This window comes from Salmo salar, chromosome ssa03 (genome assembly GCF_905237065.1).
Source record: "Salmo salar chromosome ssa03, Ssal_v3.1, whole genome shotgun sequence".
Classification (NCBI taxonomy): domain Eukaryota; kingdom Metazoa; phylum Chordata; class Actinopteri; order Salmoniformes; family Salmonidae; genus Salmo; species Salmo salar.
Genome location: NC_059444.1, coordinates 69372624 through 69384515, shown reverse-complemented (window position 1 = coordinate 69384515; position 11892 = coordinate 69372624). Strand labels below are relative to the sequence as shown.

The following is an 11892-nucleotide window of genomic DNA, read 5'->3' as shown; positions in this document are numbered from 1 at the left end:
GTGGTTGAAAAACGAGTATTCATGACTCCAACCTAAGTGTATGTAAACTTCCGACTTCAACTGTACATACGTAGAAAGCACATCAATTTAAATGAAATCCCCAGACTGGACCAATTTGGCAACAGCATGACTCAAAGGAGAGGGAGGGAGATCTGTAATGTACAGAAACACTTCAAAGAACATCTCCCTTATTTTCCTGGTAATAACTGTTTTAGAATGCTGAAAGACAGCATATGCTCACCCTACAGTAATGCTAGGGATTGAAATAATTCAACAATACAAAAATGATCTATGTAGAAGTCATTCATAATTTTCAATATCAAGAGTAATTCTATTGATGCATTTGTTCAACAGTGGAGAATGAGGCTTACAGAGACGGTATCTCAACCAGAGTAGAGGCTATAAAGCAGGTGCCAAGTTCCAGGGAGGCTCTCCCTGCCGCATTGAGTCTAAACACTGCCCCTGGGCTTTGAGTCTAGGTGGAACTGGAACGTAGCTTCACAATAACGACGTTTCTCACACGTTTCGCCCATAAATCATCATTATGGAAACTAACACCCCTCCCACACAGTACATTTTTGAATTATTTTATACATGTTCGCAATCTATTGTTCATCAGCTACCTCTATTTATTGCGCCAGCGACTAGTCTATCCCCTGGAGGTGAACGGGCTAATGTGTTTTCACCAAGTCCTGCGCTGCTTGTGGTTTCAGCAGCCGGTTTGTCGATAGTATCTATGTGCTAATGTGGGCCGTTGCCATGTCATTCCTCATCTACTGGTTAATAAAGGGCCCATTTAACAAGAACTAATCTCCTTTAACGACTCTATTTCGTAAGTGCCACAACACAATCGATTTTATGAACAAATTCTAATTAGATATCCATACCGTAGCAAGCTGAGAGCGGAGCACTGGTCGGCCAGTCTCATTTCACAGTCACTGTGCCTCCACCACTGGTTTGAAATAGCTCGCCCCAAATGGGACTGGTCACATAGATGGACAGCAAACAGACTTTCACTCTATTTGATTTTTTTATGGTTCGCTGTACTGTGGGTTGTTAGAAACGGAAAAAAGAATTAGCTTACATTCACCACTTTTTTTCATAACACTGTGTTATGTTTCTTGCCAGCTAGGATGAGAAACATCTGTTCATAGGAAGAATTAATTAGATGAGTGTAGTACTTTTCCGAGCAGCTTTACATGAACAGTTACTAATTGTCTGCTCTCTCATTGACTTTTAGTAGGGACACATATTAACGTTATAGGTCCTGAGAGTCTGGCGTCTGAACCACAACGGTTTCCTGCAGCCCGTCATCAGAGCCTCTGAGGTGAGGACAGATAATAAGTTCAGGAACCAGGGGGGCTCCTAGTGGGTTAATAAGGCATGTATGACTCAATGGTGTGAAGTGAATATTGCCCTGGTTGGCAATATAATGTCATAGTACTAATCAAATTCCAACTTGGTTTATTGATCACTCCAGCTAAGATTCATTTAGCTGAGAGCTCTTACTGCCTGGAGACTGTTAGTTCTGAATCTGAGCCGCATGTAATTTAGATTGAAATACAAGTGTTCAGATAGATGAAAGCCTTGCCAAAGGGCACTCCCAGATAAGTTATTATTTTGCGTTTCATCCAGACCTTTTCAGAAAAGAACATGTCCCTCTCTGCGAAGCACTGTAAGAGCCTGTATACTTCTTCTTTCTGAAAATAATATTAACCTTTTACTGCAGTGGGCTAAATCAGGGTCACACAGAGTGTTTCTTGGTAGTCTTAAACAAATCTACTTTGAAACAAAAGTATACACCTCACACAGATGGTTATGGGCTTTAAAAAAAAGAAGACACCAGTACAATTTCAGATAGAGTTGAAATGTATAACATTTTGACTTTGCATCCCAATATTACACTGTATATACACATCACAGAAGACTGAAATACAGCAACACATTTTTTTTTTTTAAATACTGTTTATTAATTATGGAATTATGACAAATATGAATAACATTCCACTTATGAAGCCACTAGAGGGCGATTTGGTCATTTGACTGCAGGAAACTACAAGAGCATGAGATGCTATGCGTCATTGCGAGCTAACATAACAATCGTGAGCAGTCATCCTAGTTTTTGGGCAGTAATGCTCATCAAAATGTTTGTGGCATGGATCATGAAATCTGGTCAACTTAAACAAATCTATCAATAGAAAATTGGCAAAAGATAGAAAAACATGGCCACCATTGTGGAGCAGACAGTAAAGCAGCATCCATGCCCTGTGTGTGCATACAGTACGCTGTAATCCAGTAAGGTTTCAGACACACAAACATGATACAGTTTAATGCTTGTGTTTGCCAAGCCATGCTTTGCCTAATGTACCTCTGTGTTGCCTTTGCTACTGTGGCTGTCTGTGGGCATCATTTCCTCAGCCTCCTGTGGTGGGTGTGGATTTGGGCTGACACTCCAGCAGCATCACAGAGGGATGGCTCTGTATTGTGTCTCATCACACTGCGCTAATCCTGCAGACACACTCGCTCCAACATCCAGATGATGTATTTATTAGCCTTGTGAAAATCCCTCATTTGTTATTTAAACAGCGGGTATATGTTTGGACTGATTAAGTCAATTTATGACTTAATCGTGAGACAAAATCAATACCTGCCAAGTATGTGTACGAGATGGCTAACTGTGTGTGTGTAAGATGAGATGCCAGGTGAGGGGGGAGTAGAGGAACAAGGACTGCTGCTGAGGAGAGAGAGAGTAGGATAAGAAAAAGAAGTGCTATAGTTTAGGGTTGGGAATTGCCAGGGACTTCATGGTATGATATTATCACCATACTTAGGTGCCGATACTATATGTATTGCAATTCTCACGATTCTACAGTTTATGTACTGTGTGAGAGCAAAATTACAAGATTATGTTATAATACTGTTATTGCATCAAATGGTTGTTTTATGCAACAGAATAGAATCTTAGAACTCTATTGTGTCTGTGTAAACTGAAAGGGGGCCTCTGGGGCTTAGTGCTGACAGTAGATTTACGATGCCTTAGGTGATAAACCTAACAAGCCACATTCCATTCATGTGAGGGAGATTGCTCTGGTCTGATGAAGGTACGAGGGAGAGATGGCTCCGGTATGGATAATGATGAGGGGAACCTTGTTTTGGGGGCAAGACCCTGGTTTCCACACAATGAGAACAGTCTTTACAGCAGATACTGTCTGCTGTGAATTATCAATTTATTTCATACGAATCCTAACCTTGTGACCCATTCCACACATCTTTTGTCATGTAGACTAAGGGGGAGTATCTTTACTATAAAAATAAAAAAAAATAGTTGAATCCTGTCTCATGGCTCTCAACAAATCATCTAAGTGTGGTTCGTCGACCAGCCATCGTTACTGCAGAACACTCACATCATTCACTTGTGTGTGTGTGTGTGACCTGCTTTCCTTATTAATAAGTGAATAAAGACTAAGTATAACTCTGACTTGTGTGATATGTTTGTCTCTCCTCATTTGATAATAAAGAAATGACCACCACAATTGTTATCTGATACTTGCGATTTTATTGCGATTTGATGTTCCAAACATAATGGCCATTATATGTCTGCTGCAGAGGAGGCTGGTGGGAGTAGCTTTAGGAGGACGGGCTCATTGTAATGGCTGGGATGGAACAAAGGGAACAGAGTCCAACATGTGGTTTCCATATGTTTTATGTGTTTGATATTATTCCAATAATTCCATCCTAGTCTTTACAATGAGCCTGTCCTCCTATAGCTCCTCCCACCAGCCTCCTCTGGTCTGCTGCAGAGAGACAAGAGAGAGCATGAGAAAATTCATTTTGATCAGTCAGGGAAATAAAAGTGCTGAAGGCATGTTGGCTCACTATTTAAAAAGAAGATGGAGAACAAGCTATAAGATGAAAAATACAGGTTTTAGCACAGGTACAGCCGACTAATGCTACCTACAGTAGCAAAAAAGAGACAAATATTGCTAAAAATCTATTCAATGTCTTGGCTATAACATGCACAGACAGACACACATACCTGACCCTGCACATACCATACTGTATTGTTGGTGGTTTCTGCATAAAACATTACATTTATGCTTGCTTATCCCTATTGACAATTAGCCTTCAGTTTTTCATAGGGTTTTGTACAAGATTGTGTACAACAGAAATGTTGGTACATATAACTCGAGAGTACTGTGTGTGTATGTGTGTGTGTTGTTTTCCTGGTTGAGGACCCTTGGGGTGTCAGTCCCTCCCCCCTCTCACCTGCTAGATTGGTAGATTCACACTCCCCCTAGCCCTGCTGCTCTCACTCCTCATAGGAATATTCATTAACAGGAAGACTGATTGAGATTGAGTTGCTCTAGTGTACCCGGCAGCCATGGGGGAGCTGACAGAACCAGAACCTATTAGAGCCGACAAACTCTGTCACTTATCCTCTCTCTCCTCATTGCACCTGACAGCCCAGAAAGAGGAAACTATCTGCACTAATGTATCTGTCTATGCTTCTCCACGGCTTCAATTAAAAACCTGCCTCTTCCTCCTATTAACCCTACAGCTAATATACACAGACACAAACAAACCCAAAACACATTTTAGGAGAACCACAAGCAAGTTGGAGGCCAGTCTTCTTCATTGGTATGAATGGCAGACATAAGGTAGAACTAGATGGGGAGCTTTTATGTAGATACTAACAATGTTGACATTCAGCATTCAGTTCACATTTGACCTCCCACCACCACCATTCTTATGTTCTGATAGAACGTGTGGCCTGGTATTTTCAGGGTAAATAAGAAATCGGATCCCACCAACAACACAAAGAGGGGAACCGCTGAGTCAGGGACTCTGCACAAAGACCGCTGATAGGCTTCTGACTCAATGTAATGTACACACATCCAGTTCTCTCTCACACACACACACACACACACACACACACACACACACACACACACACACACACACACACACACACACACACACACACACACACACACACACACACACACACACACACACACAATATATACGGACTACCATGTTCAGCATTAGGCATTCATGTTTGCCATTCAGAGGGTTGGCAAAACAAAAGATTTAAGTGCCTTTGAACGGGGTATGGTAGTAGGTGCCAGGCGCACTGGTTTGAGTGTGTCAAGAACTGCAACCCTGCTGGGTTTTCACACTTAACAGTTGTTTCCCCTGTGTAGCAAGAATAGTCCACCACCAAAGGACATCCAGCCAACTTGACACAACTGTGGGAAGCATTGGAGTCAACATGGACCAGCATCCCTGTGGAATGATTTCAACACCTTGTAGAGTCCATGTCCTAACAAATTAAGGCTGTTCAGAGGGCAAAAGGGATGCAACTCAATATTAGGAAGGTGTTCCTAATGTTTGTACACTCATTGTATACTTGAACACTCCAGAGAAGTAATTCATAACATTTCACTTGGACATTTTAGTCATTTAGCAGGCGCTCTTATCCAGATTGACTTCTAGTTAGTTATACAACTTTAAAAGGTTTGCACTGTAATTTTACATATTAGTTTCTCTTCTAGAAATAATGTTTGTGAGAACGCAAGTAAAATCCCCTAATGATTGTGACAGTGTTTTCACTGGATGAAGGTTTGATCAATCAACACAGAATCGAGATGACTGTAAATCTTTTCAGCTGCTCAAGATGAGGAATCTTTGAGGTTTCTTCCCTCTTCGCTGCAGAACCCCATGCCTTCTTACCCTGGTGGATGCCATCAGATTTGCTAAGAATCAAAAACATTTGTGCAGCCGCCCGACCCGTAGAAACATGGGATTTTTCTGCAGCCAAATGTCACTGCCTATCATGGAAAACAGAGTGAGAAAGATCTGTACAACATGGCTGTCGTGAGCTTTTCAAAATCCAACAGAAAAGCATCTGTCTCTTTGTCTGGCGACCCTGATGGAAGCTCATGTCTTCTTTAGTCACAGCAGCTCACCTCAGTCCAGCCTGCTGGACCTCCTGCAGTGTCTCTCTGTCCATGGGGACTATACCTGCATGCTGCAACAAAGACCAATTCTTCCTTTTTCAAAACCACTTCTGAGAAGACCACCCTCTGTTTCAAGCGTGCCATTTTTCTTTCACTGAGGCAATTTGTTTTTTTTAGAGACCTGTACAGTAAAAAGCCATGTCTTCACTTTGAGAATTCAGTTAATTGCTCTACTTTAGGTAGTGATGACTGCTGAGCTACACAATACATGGTCTATCGTTGTCATGAACATAGCTGCAGTGGAAGTCTTAACACGATGATGGATTTAACTGCATTATTAGCATTTCAATGAACATGTGAACACATTGTGACAAGATAGCCATGACATTGAATGGAGGTCAAATTAGATGTAATTTTCACTCTTGTACATCATGCAAAATAGTTCATCAGCTCTCTCTGTTTCATCCTCACCTTAGTGGCTCCTGCCCAACCACTATGTTGTCTGACGTAATACGTGACCTACTATGGGTTACAAGATGTAGGGGAAAATAACATGTGCGGTGAGAGTTCATGAGTTATTACCCCTCACTTGGCCTCCGGGCCAAATACGTGTGTGAGCCAGTCTACTTCCCTGGCCCCATATTAGCACCAGACTCCTCCTGTTAATTACATGTGTACCAACATCCATCAGTGGCATTTTGCTGAGAGAGCACCTTAGGCCGAGTACACAAACACACTGTGTGCACTGTTACAGTGCATTAACTGAGTGACTGAGTGAATAGACACACAGAAGCGTCATGATGGGTGGTTCCTTAAAGGATGCTACAGTACTGTACCTAGCACTGATTGAATGTGTATAGCTAGTCTGATAGAATAGCTACTCGGATTGAGTCTCTAGAACAGCACAATGGAACTTCTGCCTCTCATCTCTCAGCAGTACAGGGGGGATAGGCAAAATATGTTTACATCCAAACTACTGTATATCAACCATTTAAACAGCATCAGCCTGCCAAGGACAAATCTTGGAGCTCATGAACTTTACCCTTTCTCCATCTACCCAACAGCCCCTATGGAAAAAGGGGTCTCCGTGAGGGAGGGCTTCAAAGACCTTATTAGAAGCCCCAGGAACACCTCTGCAGCCTTTAAGATAAAGAGGATCAAACGTTTCCCTCTTTCATGCCTTCGTCCTTTCCAGGAAATAGTCCCCCACCACATCATTAGTTTCACGTTCCATGAAAGACCACCTGCATAATGCAGGTTAGCATTTATTGGGATGACTCATGTGCTGGAGGCAGCTCTGCTCAGTGGTCACTAGCTGGCCCAGCCACAAAGTCATACAACCCCAACCACACCGCTAACCCTAACGCCTAACACTAACCTAAATGTTGTTTTCATTCATTTTTACAATATAGCTCATTTTGACTTTGCAGCTGGCACATCTAGTGGATATCACTCAGTTCTGCATCACGGACAAGACTCATCCCCAAAAATGTTAACCTGCACCAATAATGGGGTAAACGTTTGTACAGACACATTATTTCAGTGGCCTACTGGGTGTAGCCAGGTAAAGCAACGGGACAGAAAAAGCAAATAGTACAATATTGCTCTATCAATAAGAATTGAGCACAGCAGTCACTGAGAATAGGCTACACTATATTGATTGGTATTGATGTTGACTCAGACAAGTCTGAATTGATACATATCAATAAGAAGAAGTAACTGAAATGCAAGATTCAAACACTGTATGAAACCTTAGGAATCTATTCTATTTCATTGTTGGGTATCAATTCTGTATAACATTGTGTATATCCCCAGTGTGGTCACTAATCCGACCAGGGAGAATCCTACAACAGAGCCTGTATGCCTGCTAATTCTCTCCCTGTCCACACAACAAGCCAATAAAGCCCTAGACAAACAGATCATCCAATGTAAATAGCATCAAAGCTTGCATAGCTGGATACTATAACAGACAGGATCTGGGCAGAATCTACAAACGATTCATTGATTTGTAGTCCTCCCACTAGCCTACAGCAGAATCATTTATTGTATAGTAGTATACCGTATCTACTCAAATTTTATTTAGACTTCTCTGAAAGATCATTAAGGACAACATGTTATGATAGGCTCAGGCTGCCTCTAATGACTGTATTGTCTATAATGAACAGAAAACAGTAGACTGTCCTAACAGTTTTGTTGAGGCTTTATCCTGTGGTTGCATTGTGAGTTCCATTATAAAAACAAACTGCTGAGGGAGAGAACTGTTCACTGGGGAACACCTTCCATCAAGCAACCTTCTCTTCCCTACATTAAAAACCAGTCTGTTGGGTTTCCTCATTTTTATACTTCCTCTCCCTTCCATCTAAACTCCTCTATCAACTACGGGTCCGTTCATGAGCTCTACTGAAAGGCTTATTACCATCACAGTCAATCTGGGACATATTTCTATGCTCAGTTGGTCTAATGCGTAAACATATTCCCCATTTATTTACTTGGCCCCTATCCTTTTTCCTCCCTCTTGCAAAACACAAATTGTGCGTGTGCACTAAAAGATCCTCCTCACTAAAGCAGATTACACAGTCAACAGGCTCTCTGTGTCACTCCTGGGGCCAGAAGTAGCTGACTTGGTGTCTACTATCCTGGTGCTGCTCCAATGAACACTGACCTCCACCCTTCCCATTCAATACACACACACACACACGACACACACACACACGACACACACACACACACAAGCTCAGAGTTTACTTAGCAAGGCTTTCCCTGGTTGGGTAGCAGGCAGTGTTTAATGAGCTGAGGGCCAAATGCCTTCCCTAGACTGCAGCCTGTGAGTGGTTAATTTATCAGGCAGCGTTCCAGCCTTCCTCTGCCTGCCTGCCCACATCTCTCTCCCCATCTCTCTGCCGGGGTTGGCGTGCAGCACGGCGGATTACATTATATGAAGATTATCCATCACTTATGGATTTTATCCACAGTTTGGAGGACAGAGAGGGATTCTGCTTTAGATCAGGCTTTCACACAGACAAACAAGTTGTCACTAGAGATTCCTACTGTACTGTGTATTATCACTGCACTGCAGCAGCATTTAGGTCTACAAGCATACATCACTGCTGAACAAACCATAAAGCAAATAATCTGTAAAACAACAAGGCACAGGAATAATTCTGAGTTCTCTTGACTTTCTATTGTTCTGTTGGGTGGTTATGTCACCTGATAATGCCCACATTGCCCTATGAGGATGAGACAGTGTCAGAGTACCAGGCTGTGATAAAGCTGAGAGGCAACAGTGCCCAAGCTAACATTGACTCTTCTAAATGATCTGTGCACTGTGATATAAATGCAGGGGCACATAGAACAAACACAGATAATGTGCTCTGAAATGTAAGAGCCTGCTTTCCCAGAGCATGGAACACTGACCAGGGTGAATACTAAAGACCTGGAGGGGGTGACATCTTAGCAAGACTACAGGGAGGTGAGGGGAGGATAACAAGACCCACATCACCATCTCCCCAGCCCCCCTAACCCCCACCTGGTGAGCAGCAGACTGATGAGGTCTGTCAGCCGGCTGCAATCAAGGGCTTCTGCTGCACTGAGCGTGTTCATCCGTGTTTATTGTGTGCAGAGAACGTATGTAGTCAGAGGCTGCCAGGCTTTACCGAGAGAGAGATACGCTGTAATGTCTGTATTCTGGAGCTTACCTTCGGCCCGCATGGTGAAGGGAGTGTCTCCGGGTCGCTTGGCCGAGAACTGCCCCCCCAGGGAGGTCATTAGGAAGCACAGGCTGAAGAAGCCGATCCCCGCCACAAAGATCCTGCAGGGACAGGGACCAGGGCAGCCAGGAGACAGAGAGCAAGACTCAGGGTTAGAACTCAGGGGGAACAATAACAGAAAAATGAGGGAGAAGGGGAGAAGAGTTAACTGTCAGAATGAAAGCAAAAGAGCTGTACAGTACAAAAGGAATAGGGCACAAGAAGATGACGCAAAATAAAAAAAGTCACTTAAAGATGATAAGTTTGAATTCGATGGCCATTAGTTTAACGCGTTGTAATTCTTTTCATGGGGGTAGTCAGGTGCACTTCACATAGCTCGGCAAACGGGAGCTGACAGCATCATGAAAACAAATGCTTTCCCTTAGTGTTTTCATCCTATCACTGCATTTCTTGCCATTTAACAGAGTGCAAAGAATCCAATTGTCGAGACTAGAGATGGATGAATTATCACTCAATCATTCATCATTCTTAACTAATCTACCTACGGCAATGCTGGGGATCTGGTTGTGGACAAAGGTAAATGGCATGTTACATTCAGTACATGGGTCTTGTGTACTACACAATGCATGAAAAGTCAACTGAAAAATTATAACATTAAGGATTACAGTTGCATATTTGTGACTGCAACCATAATCACTGTAGACATTTTCAAATGTTCAGAATGGTGGGTGGAAATTAATGCTCATAACAGATGCCTTTCAAACTGTAGATGACATCCTTGCGTGAGAAAAGTGTTCCACTGAGAAATGCTCATGCAAATGTTGAAATATTTGAAACCATTCTCGTCCATTCCTCCAGAGGAGAGCTGCTGGATGGAGAGCTAGATTTACATATTACACACCACAGCTCACGTCACTTGCTGCTCATTTAACACGGGTTATGATATTGCTTTCTTTCTTCTCATCCTATGCTGTATGGGTAGCCCTTTAAAAGAGACCTTCATTTAATTCAGAGGAAATATTATACTCTTACTGCCTAAGAGCAATGTCACACTTCATCACTGTCCAATATTTGGGCTAATGGTGAAGAGCTGAGTTTTGTGCTCATGAAAGCTAATACCAGTGTGAGCAGAAATACACATAACTAGTTGATATCACCTACTGTAAGCTGATGATCTGTTCCTTTGTGTGTTTGCATGCCACTGAACACATTCTACACACCAATGAATTCATTCACAGTAGGCACAAGCCTAACTGCTTTTACAGTGCTGGCAGAGTTCAGGTTTACCATAGTGATCAGAGTATGCCCAAGAGCTCAAACAATGCAGTGCTCCATATTGACTCAAGTGTCAAGTGCATATGCCTACTGTATAGGTACATGCATGTCATTCTGTGCACAGGGGAAAACACAGGCAAACTACTGTAGAAATATGTAGTTCATATTCAGTCTTGTTGTGCACTATCTGCAATGCACCTTGATCCGCTATGCCATTAGCCTACTCCTTGCTTTTATGAGGTTGTCATAACATGTTTCTGACATGACAGATCCATTTTCACACCTCTATGACATCACAGGTGTGTAGTCCTGTCAAGGCAACCTGACCACTGTGAGCTTGTTGTAGCCTACTCATGACGTTCCCATTTTCATAAGGTTAACTCATTTTTTTGTTCAACTCAATATGAGACTTAGGCTACACAGAGAGAAAACACTGCCTGTACATCGAGACCACGAGAACAGAAATGCTTACCTGAATGGTTTGAACGTCAGAAGACATCTTCTCACCATAGTTGAATAGTCTGTGTTCACAGGACTCATTTTCCGGAGAAGGAGAAAACGCAAAGAGCCCCCAACATTGTGTATATTTCACAAAGTGTCCTAAGCGCAAACATAAACATAGTAATTATGAATGAATAGGGCTTTAAAAATATCGATACATCGACTTCGGAATCGGATAACCAATACTGCACGTGCTTGATTTAGTAAAGTTCGGCAGGAATACACTCCGCTTGCCCAGCTGCATACAATAGTTTGCTTCCGCTGAGTTTAAATTAGTCCGTAAATTAACCCTGACTCCGGAGTCCTAGCCGTTCTGTTGGAAAAACACAAGTAATATTGTTCACTCCTCTCCTTGTTAACATGGTAAACGTGTATGTGTTTCAAGTTGGGAAAAGGGTAGCAGAGTTATCGAACGTAAAAGTCCAAGTCCATTGCTCACCAGTGAGCAC

The 11892-nt window shown here is 42.4% G+C and overlaps 1 protein-coding gene across 1 annotated transcript; it reads right to left on the bottom strand.

The window, feature by feature from the left end:
- Positions 1 to 3540: 3540 nt before the first annotated feature.
- Positions 3541 to 11624, bottom strand: mgt5b (Alpha-1,6-mannosylglycoprotein 6-beta-N-acetylglucosaminyltransferase B). The gene is given in 4 exon segments (NM_001146664.1): positions 3541 to 3603; positions 3670 to 3794; positions 9656 to 9768; positions 11415 to 11624. Coding segments are annotated over 3 exon segments (240 nt in total). The 5' UTR covers positions 11483 to 11624; the 3' UTR covers positions 3541 to 3603; positions 3670 to 3735.
- Between the last annotated feature and the right edge of the window lie 268 nt (positions 11625 to 11892).